Below are 17,678 nucleotides of genomic sequence, written 5' to 3'. Positions count from 1 at the left end.
TATTATAAACACTCATTAAAATAACTTTTTGTTTTACAAGTTGCTTTATGTCGCATCGACACAGATAAGTCTTATGGCGATGATGGGACAGGAAAGGGCTAGGAGTGGGAAGAAAGCGGCTATGGTCTTAATTAAGGTACCGTACAGACCCAGCATTTGCCGGGTGTGAAAATGGGAAACTATGGAAAACCATCTTCAGGAATGCCAACAGTGGGGTTCGAACTCACTATCTCCCGAATACTGAATACTGACCGCACTTAAGCACAAGGGTAAAGTCCAGATAGAGGAGGTGACTAATAGTAAAGAAGTATTAAAATTTACCTATGATAACAATGACATTTACAGTAAGATACAAAAGTTGAAAACTAGAAAAGCAGCTGGAATTGATAAGATTTCTGGGGATGTACTAAAGGCAATGGGTTGGGATATAGTACCATATCTGAAATATCTATTTGATTATTGGTTGAAGGAGCTATACCAAATGAATGGAGAGTTGCTATAGTAGCCCCTGTGTATAAAGGAAAGGGTGATAGACATAAAGCTGAAAATTACAGACCAGTCAGTTTGACATGCATTGCATGTAAGCTTTGGGAAAGCATTCTTTCTGATTATATTAGACATGTTTGTGAAATTAATAACTGGTTCGATAGAAGGCAGCTCGGTTTTAGGAAAGGTTATTCCACTGAAGCTCAGCTTGTAGGATTTCAGCAAGATATAGCAGATATCCTGGATTCAGGAGGCCAAATGGACTGTATTACGATTGACCTATCTAAGACATTTGATAGGGTAGGTCATGGAAGACTACTGGCAAAAATGAGTGCTATTGGACTAGAAAAAAAGAGTGACTGAATGGGTGGCTATATTTCTAGAAAATAGAACTCAGATAATTAGAGTAGGCGAAGCTTTATCTGACCCTGTAATAATTAAGAGGGGAATTCCTCAAGTCAGTATTATTCGACCTTTATGTTTTCTTATATATATCAATGATATGTGTAAAGAAGTGGAATCAGAGATAAGGCTGTTTGCAGATGATGTTATTCTGTACAGAGTAATAAATAAGATTCAAGATTGTGAGCAGCTGCAGGGTGACCTCGATGGTGTTGTGAGATGGACGGTGGGCAATGGTATGATGATAAACAGGGTTAAAAGTTAGGTTGTGAATTTCACAAATAGGAAAAGTCCTCTCAGTTTCAATTACTGCGTTGATGGGGTGAAAGTTCCTTTTGGGGATCATTGTAAGTACCTAGGTGTTAATATAAGGAAAGACCTTCATTGGGGTAACCACATAAATATGATTGTTAATAAAGGGTACAGATCTCTGCACATGGTTATGAGGGTATTTAGGGGTTGTAGTAGGGATGTAAAGGAGAGGGCATATAAGTCTCTGGTAAGATCCAAACTATAGTATGGTTCCAGTGTATGGGACCCTCACCAGGATTACTCGATTCAAGAACGGGAAAAAATCCAAAGAAAAGCAGCTCGATTTGTTCTGGGTGATTTCCGACAAAAGAGTAGCATTACAAAAATGTTGCAAAGTTTGGGCTGGGAAGACTTGGGAGAAAGGAGATGAGCTGCTCTACTAAATGGTATGTTCCGAGCTGTCAATGGAGAGATGGCATGGGAGGACATCAGTAGACGAATGAGTTTGAGTGGTGTCTTTAAAAGTAGGAAAGATCACAATATGAAGATAAAGTTGGAATTCAAGAGGACAAATTGGGGCAAATATTCATTTATAGGAAGGGGAGTTAGGGATTGGAATAACTTACCAAGGGAAATGTTCAATAATTTTCCAATTTCTTTGCGAACATTTAAGAAATGGCTAGGAAAACCACAGATAGGGAATCAGTCACCTGGGCGACTGCCCTAAATGCAGATCAGTAGTGATTGATAAGCGACTGCAGCTGTCGAGCTCAGTGAAATAGCCATTATCCTTTACTTTTATCCACATTTTCTTTCACTAAACAACTGCCAACTGGTTACTCCACCGTAAGTTCTAATCGAGAAAGTGTTTTCTTTTAGCTTCCCTTTTACTCAGTTTTGTTTTTTTCAGAGACCCCATGTTTCTATGAAAGTCACTTCTGCCTGTTATTTCTGGAATCACAAATTTTGTGGATTTATTTTGAGATATGTTGAATATAATTTTATGAGGCAATTCTTATCGCCAGAACATAAGACTTTCTTGTCTACTTCATCTTATGACTCCATTCATAGATGGCTTTGAAAATTCTGTGCTACCACCTTCACCATCCATGCTGTCCCAGTGGGCATTGTGGTTGAGTGCAGTTATTATTGACCTAATGGATAGGCCTTGAAAAGAGAAATATATTCATTTGGGAACATATTTTAATGTTTCATGCCAGTAGGTATCAAGGCTGTTAGTGTGATGAAAATGATTAACATGTTCCAAGTCACTCAAGAATTGTTTCTTCTGAATGATACCAGATGATATACTATACTCCTGGGGATTCTTTTTTATCCATGCCAGACTTTTTATTTTAATCATCATCATCATCATCATCTGTTTACCCTCCAGGGTCGGCTTTTCCCTCGGACACAGCGAGGGATCCCACCTCTACCGCCTCAAGGGCAATGTCCCGGAGCTTCAGACTCTTGGTCGGGGATACAACTGGGGAGAATGACCAGTACCTCACCCAGGCGGCCTCACCTGCTATGCTGAACAGGGGCCTTGTGGAGGGATGGGAAGATTGGAAGGGATAGGCAAGGAAGAGGGAAGGAAGCGGCCGTGGCCTAATGTTAGGTACCATCCCGGCATTCGCCTGGAGGAGAAGTGGGAAACCACGGAAAACCACTTCCAGGATGGCTGAGGTGGGAATCGAACCCACCTCTACTCAGTTGACCTCCCGAGGCTGAGTGGACCCTGTTCCAGCCCTCATACCACTTTTCAAATTTCGTGGCAGAGCCGGGAATCGAACCCGGGCCTCCGGGGGTGGCAGCTAATCACGCTAACCACTACACCACAGAGGTGGACTTTATTTTAATATTTAAAAAAATTTCTTAGCAGATAAAGTAGGGGTCTCCATACTAGGAAAAACATAAAATTAAGCAATTTCCTCAATTGTGCCAAAAGTAAGTGCTAAAGGGCCCAGAAAGGTTTCAAATTGTGAGTCCTGAATAGCTCTAAAAAAGAAAAAAATAGTTTTTGGCCTAAATGTGGTTCCAGAAAAACAGCTTAAAATTGCTTGTTTCTTTCTGATTCAAACCCTAGCCAAATTAACTTATTTACATAATTCTTTCTGTAATGTGTTCCTTGGTTCAATACCCTCAAGCATTTTTTGATTTTTGAAAAATGTCCACACCGAATGTAGTTATAAAGCCTTAAGTGAAACTCTGCATTGACTCACATTAGCGCTCGTAGTGGTATCAAAGGCAAAACACTAGTCTAATCGATCAGATAATGATGATTAAGAGAAGGATTGTAATTTTTAGGAATAAATAAAGAATATATTCCCATACTTTTTCATATTTTATTTGCCTAAAATTTGTAGCTCATATCTCTAGGATGTTTTTTAACATTGAGTTGCTTGCCTGTAAGGATAGAACTGTGAATTTTTTCACTACTTGGTATATCATGGTCACAAGAATGAAATTTTTTCCCCATGAGTGGACATTGCTCATATGTTGAAGAATTGAAATAAACTTTTCTTTTAGAAGTTCACAATCTCCCTCACAAGTAGCTGAAGACCACCAAAAATTATTATACAACAACAAAAGTTTCCATTCTAGCAGTATGGAGTTTTTACCATAGACTTATTGGTTTTCTTCATGAAAGATTTTGCTACATGCCATTGAAGTCAAGTTGATGTCTTCGGAGTGTACAGACCGGGAGAGGGTAGCGCTGATCCTGATTCAGAATTGTTTGATAAGACAATCAACTCTGTGGGAAACAACATGGAAAGGAATGTGATTTTAGCAGGAGATCTCAATTTACCAAATGTCAATTTAATGCAAATGAGAGGAAGATTGACCAACAAATGGCAAATAAGTTAACATGGGAAGAACAGCTGATTCAGAAAGTGATGGAACTAACTAGAGGGAAGAATATCCTGGATGTTGTGTTGGTAAAATTGGATGAACTCTATAGAGCAGGGCTGGCCACAACGAGGCTCGCGAGCCGCATGCGGCTCTTGAGTCAGTCTTGTGCGGCTCTTGAAACCAACCTTTGATTTAAATTAAATGATATAATTAATGGAATCTAACAACATCTCGCGGCTGGCGTCAGTCAGTAGCAGTGGTGTGCGGCTTAACGTTATTAGTGCTGTAGGTCAGTGGTAAGACATGGGAGGCGAAGAGAGTTCCGGCGCCTTCCATTTGGTAGTGCTTTGAGCAGGAGAGTGTGTCAGTGAGCCAGTGTTGTGAGGTGAAGCCAGTCGCGTTCACGTATAGGCAGTAGCGAGTGTCAATACTTTTCTGTGTACTGTTGTATGCTGTTTCAGTACAGTATCGACACTCGGTACTGCCTATAGGTGAACGCGACTGGCTTCACCTCACGACACTGGCTCACTGACACACTCTTCCACTCAAAAGCAATATCTTCCTTGTAAAGATATTTCTGAATTGGCCCAGACTGTATTTGGCTTTCATAGCAAGTTGAAGCTTTTTGGGAAAAACCTTCAGACTAAAACATTTTCTCACTTCAAATGTTTGAAGAAAATTACTGAAAGCCTCCCTGACGTTCAGGTGAAAACTGAAGATTACATGAGTAAAATGTCTGGCCTTGCTGAAGAAATCAATGGCAGATTTAATGATTTGAGATCATTCCTGGAAAATCCTTTTTTCTGTTGATGTTGTGAGTGATGGCTGTCCTGTTTCATCACCAATAACAAAGGATACAGCAGCTGTAGAGTTGGAGCTACAAGAACTGAAAGAGGACGAAGGATTAAAAGGACTCAAACGAAGTGGCACTTCTACCATAGAAATTTGGAAGAATGTTCCAGAAGAACAATACACACTAACAAAACAGTGTGCCAAAAGACTAATCTCAATCTTTGGGACTATTTATGTGTGTGAATCACTGTACTCAACGATTAAATTCATTAAATCTACATATCGATCTGAACGAACTGATGAACATTTAAGTGAAATTGTGCGAACTGCGCTTACCAATTATCAGCCAGATTAAAAAAACTAACAGCAAAAATGAACACTCAGAAAAATCACTTCTCAAAAGTAAAATCTCGTTCCTTGATGTGAACCTGAAAAATAATGTTCTGTGTAGTGTAGAAAATAAATGTTCCTTCATTTGTTATAAAATGAAAAACTTCTCTTCATTTTATACATCATTCTCTAAACATGCTCCCAATTTTTTGTCTCTTAAATTTGCGGCTCCCAGAAGTAAGGTTAGTGGCTACCCCTGCTATAGAGAAACCGAAGTAATAGATGGTATTAGTGATCACGAAGCTGTCTTTGTTGTAGTTAAAAATAAATGTGATAGAAAGGAAGGTCTTAAAAGTAAGACTATTAGGCAGTACCATATGGCTGAAGGCATGTAGGAGATTTAAAAATTAACTATGATTGGTGGAAAATGGTAAATAAAAATGTAAACAGACTTTGGGATGGGTTTAAAGCAATTGCTGAGGAATGTGAAAATAGGTTTAGACCTTTAAAAGTGGTAAGGAATGGTAAAGACTCACCTTATTATAATAGAGAAATAAAGAGACTAAGACGGAGGTGCAGATGGAAAGAAAGAGAGTAAGAAATGGGTGCTGAAGTAAGGAGAAATTGAAGGAACTTACTAGGAAATTGAATCTAGCAAAAATCAGCTAAGGATAACATGATGGCAAGCATAATGGGCGGTCATACCAATTTTAATGAAAAATAGAAGAGTATGTATAGATGTACTTTAAGGCAGAAACAGGTTCCAAGAAGGACGTTCCACAAATCATTAATGAACAAGGGGAGTGTGTATGCGAGGAAATTCAGAAGGCAAAAGTATTCAGTCAGCAGTATGTAAAGATCGTTGGTTACGAGAATAATGTCCAGATAATGGAGGAGACTAATACTAAAAATGTATTCAAATGTACCTATGATAACAATGACATTTACAGTAACATACAAAAGTTGAAAACTAGACAAGCAGCTGGAATTGATAAGATTTCTGGGGATCTACTAAAGACAATGGGTTGGGATATAGTACCATATCTGAAGTACTTATTTGATTATTGTTTGCATGAAGGAGCTATACCAAATGAATGGAGAGTTGCTATAGTAGTTTCTGTGTATAAAGGAAAGGGTGATAGACATAAAGCTGAAAATTACAGGTCAGTCAGTTTGACATGCATTGCATGTAAGCTTTGGGAATGCATTCTTTCTGATTATATTAGACATGTTTTCAAAATGAATAACTGGTTTGATAATAGGCAGTTTGGATTTAGGAAAGGTTATTCCACTGAAGCTCAACTTGTAGGATTTCATTAGGATATAGCAGATATCCTGGATTCAGGAGGTCAAATGGACTGTATCGAGATTAACCTATCTAAGGCATTTGATAGGGTAGATCATGGGAGACTACTGGCAAAAATGAGTGCAATTGGACTAGACAAAAGAGTGACTGAATGGGCGGCTACATTTCTAGGAAATAGAACTGAGAGAATTAGAGTAGGTGAAGCTTTGTCTGTCCCTGTAATAGTTCAGAGGGGAATTCCTCAAGGCAGTATTATTGGACCTTTATGTTTTTTTAATATATATATCAATGATATGTGTAAAGAAGTGGAATTGGAGGCTTTTTGCAGATGATGTTATTCTGTACACAGTAATAAATAAATTACAAGAATATGAGCAACTGCAAAATGACCTTGATACTGTTGTGAGATGGACAGTAGGCAATGGTATGATGATAAACAGGGTTAAAAGTCAGGTTGTGAGTTTCACAAATAGGAAAAGTCCTCTCAGTTTTAATTACTACATTGATGGAGTGAAAGTTCCTTATGGGAATCACTCTAAGTACCTAGGTGTTAATATAAGGAAAGATCTTCATTGGGGTAATCACATAAATGGAATTGTAAATGAAGGGTACAGATCTCTGCACATGGTTATGAGGGTGTTTAGGGGTTGTAGTACGGATGTAAAGGAGAGGGCATATAAGTTTCTGGTAAGACCCCAACTAGAGTATGGTTCCAGTGTATGGGACCCTTACCAGGATTACTTGATTTTAAGAACTGGAAATAATCCAAAGAAAAGCAGCTCAATTTGTTCTGGGTGATTTCCGACAAAAGAGTATCATTACAGAAATGTTGCAAAAATTTTGGGCTGGTAAGACTTGGGAGAAAGAAGACGAGCTGCTCTACTAAATGGTATGTTCCGAGCTGTCAGCAGAAAGATGATGTGGAATGAAATTAGTAGACGAATAAGTTTGAGTGGTGTCTTTAATAGTAGGAAAGATCACAATATGAAGATAAAGCTGGAATTCAAGAGGACAAATTGGGGCAATTATTCATTTTTAGGAAGGGGAGTTAGGGAGTGGAATAACTTACCAAGGGAGATGTTGAATAAATTGCTAATTTCTTTTGAAATCATTAAATGGCTAGGAAGAAAACAACAGATAAGGAAACTGCCACCTGGGCGATTGCCCTAAATACAGATCAGTATTGATTGATTAATTAATTAATTAATTTCTGTTTTTTAATATATATCAATGATATGTGTAAAGAAGTGGAATCAGAGATAAGGCTTTTTGCAGATGATGTTTTTCTGTACACAGTAATAAATAAGTTACAAAATTGTGAGCAACTGCAAAAGGTTTTCATAAGCCACTCTTTTCAAATCTCTGACCACAGTTCCCCTTTGCACAACAATATAATCTAATATTTTATTTGTTTTCATATTCATGATAGAGTAAGTTACACAGTTTACAATGAAACCTGGTGAATCATACTGTCAGTCACCTGATATACACACATTATCTTCTTTCAGAGCAGCCTCATAATTTAATTGTCTTACCTAAGCCAAGAATTGTATACTATAGAGTAAGGGAATAGTTTCACAAGTTTATAAAAGTACCAGTATGACTCAGAAAAAATACCACTTTTAACCCTAGAACACTAACCCTTCGTAAATTTTACGACGGTAGGTAGCAGAATGGTATAGTTTATTGCCTTCCGCGCATGCGTGCCTGCATCATTTTGTGTAGCTGATTTTTTTGAGCAGTTATTGACTGTGGCATGTGCGATTGTTGATATCTTTGCTCATTCTTGTAATAATTGGGTGAGTGTCGTCATATTGACGAACGATTAGTGATAGTGTAAACTTAAATGTATAATGTGTCTTCATGCCTTTTTTTACATTTATACTTAATTTACTTATTTTCTTGGTAGTTTTGGTTTCTTTGTGATGTAAATAACCCACATTCATAATTTTACGGGTTTATTTGAATATGTTGTATTATAAAATTCATTTCTTATAAAATGTGTTCATTTAATATTTTTTGTCTGTGAAGTTTTCTACATTTAATAAATAATCACATAAAATTATTTAATATCTACATATTTTGATTCATGTTAAGTTTATGACACTATAGGAACCCTAAATAATCAAAATCTTGCCAAATATATGCTGTTACGTAGAAAATATAACAATTATAAATCGGAGTAGTCAAATTTACGAAGGGTTAGTAATAATGTGTGGTGAAATAGGGTTAGTGTTCTAGGGTTAAGACACTTGAAAAACCTTTCATTAAGTTGAATAACCTTCAAAAATACATACCCAATGCAATAGAAATATTGCCTTCAAAACGGGACTTATTACCTGTAGATGCCCAGGTAAAAACATGTCCAATTGAACAATGTGTTTTTACAACAATGCATGTTTGTTTCCTTTGAAAGTCTTGCACACTGAAGCACCACAGAAATGACTACCGGTATTTAAACAGGAAAAGAAAAGCTCTAAGAATAATACAAATACTGCAGAAAATGTTCCCCCTTTTAATACAGGTGTTGTGATCGACCATGTCATCATCATCATCATCATCATCATCATCTCATCATCATCATCATCATTATCATCATCATCATCACAATTTCTAGTGAAACAATTCACAGGGAATCTGCCACCTAGACAACAGCCCTAAATGCATATCATTGATGACTGATTAATTGATTTCTTCTGAAAAACAATACTCTGGGCTCATATCTGAGGATGATAATTTCATATCTATGTAAGTCACATTCATTCATGTCATCACAAGATACTTGACATCTGTAAGTTTCACTGAATGTATGCATTCACATTCTACACTCTCTCAGACAGATGTGCTTTTGCCCTCCTGGACAGATGTACTTTCATCCTTCAATTCAGGGCTACTGCATTTTAATAAATCAGAATCCAAATTTTTTCTGGAATGAAGACCGTCCTTTTTAGGGGTGGATTCCTCATCTAATACTAAATATTCTGAAGGAATGGTATTTTCTTTTAGCCTAGGGTGTCTAAATTTTTCCTCTGGTAATCTAGCTTTCAAAATAACAGATTTGTCAAAATCACTTAAATGCCAACCACAAATAACAGCATTTTTAGTTGGAGTAAATTGTTTTCTTTTCATACAATTAATCCATATTTTATGCAGTTTTGAGAAGTTTTTCTTGTTAGGAAAATAGTTTTCACAATCAACTCCACAAACATCTGATCAGTTTTATAGCTAGAATACACTATAACAACATTGTCAAATTATTTTTTAAATTGTGTATCAATGAAACAGAGGACTTTATAACATAGTTAGGTATGCTGCAGTTGAACAATGTCTATTCATTATTAAGAGTGTAACAAGAGGACTTTCAAAATAGACATGTTCATTTTTTAATGAAAAAAAGACAAGTTTAACTTCATAACACATCATATTAAATTCAGACTGAAACCTTTCTCTTCTAATGTTGCAACTCCAACTGATCCCCCCATATCACCTCTAGCAGCAGATATAAGAAAGCCAGCAAATTGTACTTTTATCTCACTGTTGATATTGTGATCATAGCCATGGGGACTCCAGTTTTAAGTGGAATCTGAACCAAAGGGGATGTGACAGATATAAGGAACTTTAAGCCTCTTGAACAATGATGACTACTCCACAGCAACAGTAAAATTATCCGAATTAAAAAAAAAAAAAAGTAAATTGCATGTATAAGTGCTTTGTAACATATGAATACAATCATCCTTGGCAACATTGTGTGTTACTTTTCATGTTCCTATCTTTATATGACTTGGAAACATCAGTATAATGAAGTCAGTGCATCAAAGCAAGTCCTTGGGAACAGAGTGCAGGTATGGTACTTCAACTAACATATTAAGTAATGGAAAGGAACAAACAAGTGAAAATCAAGTCAAATAAAGAAAGACAGGGACATTATAAGGAACACATACTATGAACAATTAACTGTTGCTTATATTAACCAATTGGGTTCCTTTTCTTCTTTTGTGTTTGTCCTGTGTTTCTAGTCATTTAGCTCATCAGGGGCTGATAAGAAATGGATGTAGAAGATTTGGGATTGATAAGGATCTATCTGAAGATGGTAGTTATGATGATGTGGAGATTTTACTAATCCTTTTGTGTTTTCTTTCCATATCTCCCTGTTCCCACAGTGAATTGTCATTGTATTTATCCTGTTATGACCGGGCGAGTTGGTAGTGCGGTTAGAGGCGCGCAGTTGTGAGCTTGCATCTGGGAGATAGTGGGTTCAAATCCCACTGTCGGTAGCCTTGAAGATGGTTTTCTGTGGTTTCCCATTTTCACACCAGGCAAATGCTGGGGCTGTACCTTAATTAAGGCCACGGCCGATTCCTTCCAACTCCTAGCCCTTTCCTATCCCATCGTCCCCATAAGACCTATCTGTATCAGTGTGACGTACAGCCACTAGCAAAAAAAAATCGTGTTATGTGTTCCTTACGATGTTCCCGTCTTTCTGCATATGACTCAACGAACATGTTAATATACCTTGTAGCCCAGCAGAACTCCATTATGATGCTGTGGAGGAGGAGGCGACCACCGGACAAATGCTGCTGTAGTGTTTATGATTCCCACCTGGACATTATCCGGAGGTGCTGAAGGGACTGGAAACAAAGAGAACAAGAAATAATCTTTATATTCTGAACATCAAGCTGTGAAAGAAAATTGCAAGAAAGAGTAATTTATCTAGTACGTTAGTGGATTATCTTGCTCTGCATCTTTATCTACACTGAGACTCATACTAGACCCAGGCTCTTTCTAGAGTACCACTCTCGACATTTCTGTCCAATACTGTTTCTCATTCTGTGTGGAGGTTTTGTCATTCTATAGCATCATCTCACAAGAATTCTTCTTTGTGACTGATCCACTTAGTGCTCAGATTTGTGGCGTGAAGTGGAAACTTTTACCTCCCACTTTTCAAGGAACAATGAGCAATAATGGCCAGTATGGAGATAACCTTGCCTTAGACAGTTTCAAAGAATCAATTTAAAGCATATCATAAATATAAAATTAACAACGGATATGGTACTTATTATACACTAGTTAAGTCAGTTTCTTCCTATCATCTTCTTGCCTGGCATAGGCTATAAAAGTATACTATCAAAACTTCACTTAGTTCAGAACCTTGTTTTGTGGATAATGTTGAATAAAGATAGACTGTATCCAAATTTCATATTACATACTGAAGCAAACATCCTCAACTTCATGTTTTTGTAATATATACTTTTTAGAATAAAAAAAAGAACTGAAGTAATAAACAATAGGTTCAGGACCCAAAATACGATGAAGGAACTTTCTGTCTTACATTAGCCAAATTTAGGTATAAAAACTAAACCCTATGGCGCAACAGCTCCGAAGGTCCTTGGCTTACTAAGTGACTGCTGCACAGCCTGAAGGCCTGTAGATTACAAGATGTCATGTGCTCAGCATGACAAATCTTCTTGGCTATCACTCTTGGCTTTCTAGACAGGAGCTACTATCTCCACCATTGGATAACTCCTCAATTATTGTAATCACATAAGCTAAGTGGACCTCAAACCAGCCCTCACACTCAGGTAATAAACTGGTCTCTCCGATACCACAACAACAGCACCTCGTTCAGACCTCGGTGGGACACTGGCGACAGCCAACACCTCTGTTGCCCTCAGCCCAGCCACCGAACCCCAACTCACTGATTGTCACCCTGACTCCCCCCCACGGAGTCCAACTCTGACTAACTGTCTGTGGCTAGCGTCCCTTTCTATAGATCGCATGATTTGATCCAGAAATTTCACAGTCACTACAGGCAGAACTTTCCCATTGAATCTCCAAGGTAAGCCAGTCGCCGAGAACAATACATGGAAAGGCCGGCCCCACCCCACAGGCCGGCTGGGAGATTCCAGCAGGTTGTCTGAGTCACCAGCCCCTTCCTGGAAGTACCGAAAAGAGCTACCACGGGGCTGGCACGTAAGAGTACGCACACACACACACACACACACACACACATACACACACACACACACACATACACACACGCGCGCGCGCGCGCGCACACGCACACGCACACACACACATAAAATAAATATGAGAGTCATTTTGTAACTCATGACCACTGTGTTACTTCTGATGAAGCAGCAGCAATTTATATCCCTTCATGCATTTGAAGGCCACTGAAATATGCTTCTCCATGCTACAGGAGGTAACGGCAAGGGGCAATCAAGAAGCAAAGTAAATAATTGCATGTGGCCTCTGGAATGGCCTGGTACAGGTCTTTCTACTTAGTGCAGATGGGCGACCTTTGCACCTGGGTGTGTGACGACGACGACGACGACGACGAGGAGGAGGTACGAAACCTGGTGTTGGCACGTGCCCTATGATGATGATGATGATGATGATGCTTGTGGTTTAAAGGGGCCTAACATCTAGGTCATCGGCCCCTAATGGTACGAAATGAGACAAAGTGTTATGACAATTTAAAAATCCAGAATCCTCCAATGACCAGATTCGAAAACGTGAGGGTGAAGAATGAATGGATGAATGTGAAGTTAAAACAATCAGTGGATCCAATTTGCAATGCCTCACATTCCCAGAAACTAGTGTTAAATTTAATAGTATTACTGACCAAGGGATTGTGTCTAAAGCACAATACTAAATCGATGATGCTTGTAGTCGAAACGGGTCCAAAATCTAGGTCATCGGCCCCTTAAAATGGTACTTATCGCTAGGAAAATAGAACCATGCTATTTGTCATGTTGCAGTACTGATCAAAAGTAGCATAGACTCGCGGTATTCCTCACATTATGGTACTACTCACAGGTAGTAAAATTTGCACATGTAACACAGACCTATGGTGTTTTGCACACTGCGGCGCTATTTACAGGCAACGCAAACCTATACTGGCAACGCAAACCTATGGCTTTCCTCACACAAGTGCACTAACCAGAGGGACCCGCACTATCCCGTGGCGTTCATCACATAGTGGGTACTAAGTATAGGCACGGGAGAACCATGGTGTCGCTAATCCCATGGTGTTCCGCACATAGGGGTACTAATCACAGCTACTGTAGAAGCCGCCAACGTACTCTGTTGCTACTAATCACAAACCTATTTGGTACCTAACATAATGGTACTGTACACAAGTAAAAGCGACCCATGGTGTTCCCCGCGTGGTGGTACTAAGCACAAGTAGTTTCATGGTTCTAATTGTATCATCCCTTGGTTGCCCTTTTAGTAGCCTCTTATGACAGGCAGGGGATACCGTAGGTGTATTCTTTGTCTGTGTCTCTCACCCACAGGGGGTGCACATAGCCTACTCCTGTCGAATAATACCAAGGAGTCTGCTCAAGGCTTGATGTTTCTATTCGATGGATGAATCATCATCAACAGCGCCATATGCCCTCATTCCATATGAACACTGCGGAGAGGTTGGAATTGAACACAGTCTTTTGGCATGCACTCTAGTCATTAGGAAATGTATCCAACACCTCTCCTACCCTGCTGGCCAATATTCTGATGGTGAACATTTTTTCAACCACAGGACTCGAACTAGTTAGCCATGATGTCAGACCTTAATAATCATGCCCACCAAGTGGACAAGAGGCAAGTAAATAGAAATTGTTGTTTATTATGGACAAAAAAGCACACAAATCCTGCGCATCTTCAAGTCTGTTGTAAAATTAGGCACAGTGTCAACACGGAAATACGTATACGAGTGGATAATCCCTGCCCAGTGCAATGCTCGTCTCCTGTTAAGCACTTTTCACTGACAGTCACCAACAATTCTGTGTGAGCGGACATGGGACACCGACTTTGTAACAGTTCAACATTTGCTACATGTCTACTTTTCAAGTCTCAACACCATGCAATGGCAAAACTCTATCACTCAACACTTCACTTAGCTCCACATAACACTGATGTGAATTTCTGCCATGGTGAGCTTCAATTTTCACGTAGGACCATTGTTTAGTTTTACTTACATCCATCTTTGGCATGGACAGCAACACACTCATTTTTTGTGTGTTGTTAACTAGCTACCAGTTCACACAAACACTATATGCTGGTGGCATTCAGCAGTGTGTACCACAGGTTTTCAAATGTATACACAATGGGCTTTCCATGTTCCTACAAGTTCAGAAGATTTAACATGGTTGCTGTGACTTATGAAATGACCTCCATATGAGAAAGAGTTTGAGCCATGAAAGGCTGCTAATACTCCTCATATAGCAGTAGCAGTCATGGGCATTTGCAAGGGGGAGGGGTGCCCTCCCCTCCACCCACTGGAAAGCTAAAAATGTTCATATTTGATTGTTTCATGTCATACCAGATTATTTCAGAAACTGAAGTTAATGACAGTTAATTAACAACTATTATAATTACTAATAATGTGTTTTTGAAAGATAAAAGTAATAGAAAAGATACTAGTAGGTTCATAATGCAGGAAAATATGTGATACTCTTAAGTATGAATTATTGCTCTACAACTAAGGTACAATTTTAAAGTTGATATTCAAATTGTGGCCAGTTGCTTTCTCGTGAACTGAAAGGAATCTTATGTCAAACATGTGTTCTGTTTAAGCAGAGCATTAAAAAAGGTCTTTTAATGGTCATTCAATATGAAATCTTTCACAAAATACAAGGATTTCAATGCCAAATCATATAAAAGCAAACTGGCATAGAGAATCATCAGAAAATCCAGAAAAAATTCTGGATTTTTATGAAAAGGCAACTCATGGTGACTGATCAAATCAATAGCAGTCTCCACCAACAGATTCAACAAAACAGAAGCTGGAACCAGTTTTGTAAACTATTATTTTCTGTGAAACTATTTATACGAAGGTTGGAACTTAAATAGTGGCAACTATTTATTTACAACAGAGACAAAAGAGTTACATTGTTAACAACCTTTACTGTCCTTCAATGTAGTCACCAGCATTGTGTATAGCCCATTGCCAGCGATGTGGAAGTCGTAGTATATCTTTAGCAGAGCCTGTTTTGTTGATGGTGCGAATGGAGCGGTCTACTGCTTGTCGAATCTCTGCAACAGTTCTGAAGCAAATGCCACGAAGTGGTTCCTTCATCTTCAGAATCAAATCGAAGTCTGGTTTCGATCACTGTCCAGTAACGCGGCAAGAGCATGCACTTATTCTTCACTGACGCTCGTAGGATGGCCTGCCTGATGAATGTCAGCCACAGTTTGCCGACCATCATTGAAGGCTTTTACCCAACGTGCCACTGTTCTGTAAGGCAATGCAGATTCCCTGCAAGCCTGTTGAAGTCCTTGATGACACTGTCGTGCTGTACGACCTCTGGCACATTCAATCTTGATCCAGCTCCGTTGTTCCTGTTTGGAAAACATAGTGACAACGTTACATTAGACCGCTAGCTCACAAGTGACTGTGTTTCTTTCATTTGTGCACACACAGGTGATGTGGGAAGGGCAAGTCCATTTGCTCTGAGGTAAGGTAGGTATGTAACCAATGTGTGCTGTCAGTGACAATATTAGATTCTGTTGCATAGCGTCTCCACAGCAGTGTTGCCACTATTTAAGTTCCAACCATCGTATTTAACTTTGAGGGAATACGTTGGACTGCAGAGTTTTTCATGATTTACTGGTGATCCACCAGGAAGCAGGAGATGATGTGCTTCAAGAACATCTCTCAAATTCTACAAAAATTCTAAATACACTTCTTTCATTGAATTCAAAATGGAATGATAACATTTTGTGAACATGAATTATGAGATATACTGGTTATGAAAGCAAATATCTTCTCTGTTATTGATAATAAAACAGACATATCTGGAACCAAGCAGCTGTCTATCAGAATTCAGTTGGTAAAGAATATATACAATTATGATTTGAAAGAACATGAAGAATCCTTAACTTTTGGAAAAAAATGAATGCCACATCAGATGCAACAACAATTTATGAATTTTTTAACAAGCTCTGCTCTTTATTTTACCAAACTATGTAGTCAAGGATACAACAGTTGAGCTATGATGGCAGGGTGAGAAGGTGGTGTTGTGCAACTAATACAGTATTCATAAACTTAACTTGGTACTAAACAACCTCCATGAACTTTTAGTTGTGAATAACATGACAGCTAGCATCAGGGAAATAATTCATTTTTACATGAAAGTCCACTTCAAAGGAAGCAGATCTGCAGAAGTGAAAAATCAAGCTTCTGTAAGTTAAAAATTCTGAACCAAAGACAAAATATCCATACAGTTTTGTCATAAAGTAGCCAACAGTTTCAGATCAGTGGAATGCTGCATTTAACAAAGCAAGTAAGAAATGAAAGATTGGATGGGGGAAATAGAAGAGTCTCATCACTATCTAGTGAAAAGTGGATAATGAAATGGAAGAAATTGATCTCATCTCTATAGCAGGAAAGTTTATTTGGAAAAGTGTTATAGTGACCCCCCCACCAGGTAAAATCCTACTGGCACTCATGGTAACAGTAGTCTGATTTTTTTTTTTTTTGCTAGGGGCTTTATGTCGCGCCGACACAGATAGGTCTTATGGCGATGATGGGATAGGAAAGGCCTAGGAGATTGAAGGAAGCGGCCGTGGCCTTGATTAAGATACAGCCCCAGCATTAGCCTGGTGTGAAAATGGAAAATCACGGAAAACCATTTTCAGGGCTGCCGATAGTGGGATTTGAACCTACTATCTCCCGGACGCAAGCTCACAGCCGCGCGCCTCTACGCGCACGGCCAACTCGCCCGGTAGTCTGATTTTTATATGGCTAAAAACAACCATGAAAGTTACTAATATTTCACTTACCATCCTCTAGTGTTTGACCTGTCTTAGAATTGGAGGGTTGACCATCTACAGTCTTATAGAATGGGACCAGGAAGAATTCATACTTGCAGAATTTTCTAAGGTGGTTTATTATGTAACTGGTGGTTCCTGTGTTGAGGACTGTCACCATGTTGAACTTCTGAGAGCCGCTAGATAGATCTTGGAAACGAACATACAGACCTTCCATGTACTCTTCTCCACTTAGTATCTGAAACAAAATACATGAAGTTGTTCTATAATGTATGCAATCATAAACTATTGAAATACACTTTCAAGATTATTATTAAAATGTTGGAAATATAACAAAACTCTACATCTTCTGGGTTGAAGGAAATTATCTTATAAGCCATGATCTGCTTATAACAATGATGACAGCAGTGTTATAGCAGTAATTCCAGCAGTGATGACTGGCAGATAGTACAAGAAGCCAACTGATAATATTTATTAGTTTCAG

General features: G+C 38.7%; 1 protein-coding gene across 1 annotated transcript in view; it reads right to left on the bottom strand.

The window, feature by feature from the left end:
• The window catches only part of LOC136858114 (roundabout homolog 2), a 195,557-nt gene that overhangs the window by 30,491 nt on the left and 147,388 nt on the right, over window positions 1-17,678 (bottom strand). Inside the window, exons 10-11 of the mRNA XM_068225269.1 lie at window positions 17,207-17,432; window positions 10,934-11,049 (exon numbers count right to left, since the gene is read on the bottom strand). Of these exons, the coding sequence (XP_068081370.1) occupies window positions 10,934-11,049; window positions 17,207-17,432 (342 nt within the window). The remainder of the gene's footprint in view (window positions 1-10,933; window positions 11,050-17,206; window positions 17,433-17,678) is intronic.

This window comes from Anabrus simplex, chromosome 1, assembly GCF_040414725.1.
Source record: "Anabrus simplex isolate iqAnaSimp1 chromosome 1, ASM4041472v1, whole genome shotgun sequence".
Lineage (NCBI taxonomy): Eukaryota > Metazoa > Arthropoda > Insecta > Orthoptera > Tettigoniidae > Anabrus > Anabrus simplex.
This window is presented reverse-complemented; position numbering and strand designations above follow the sequence as displayed.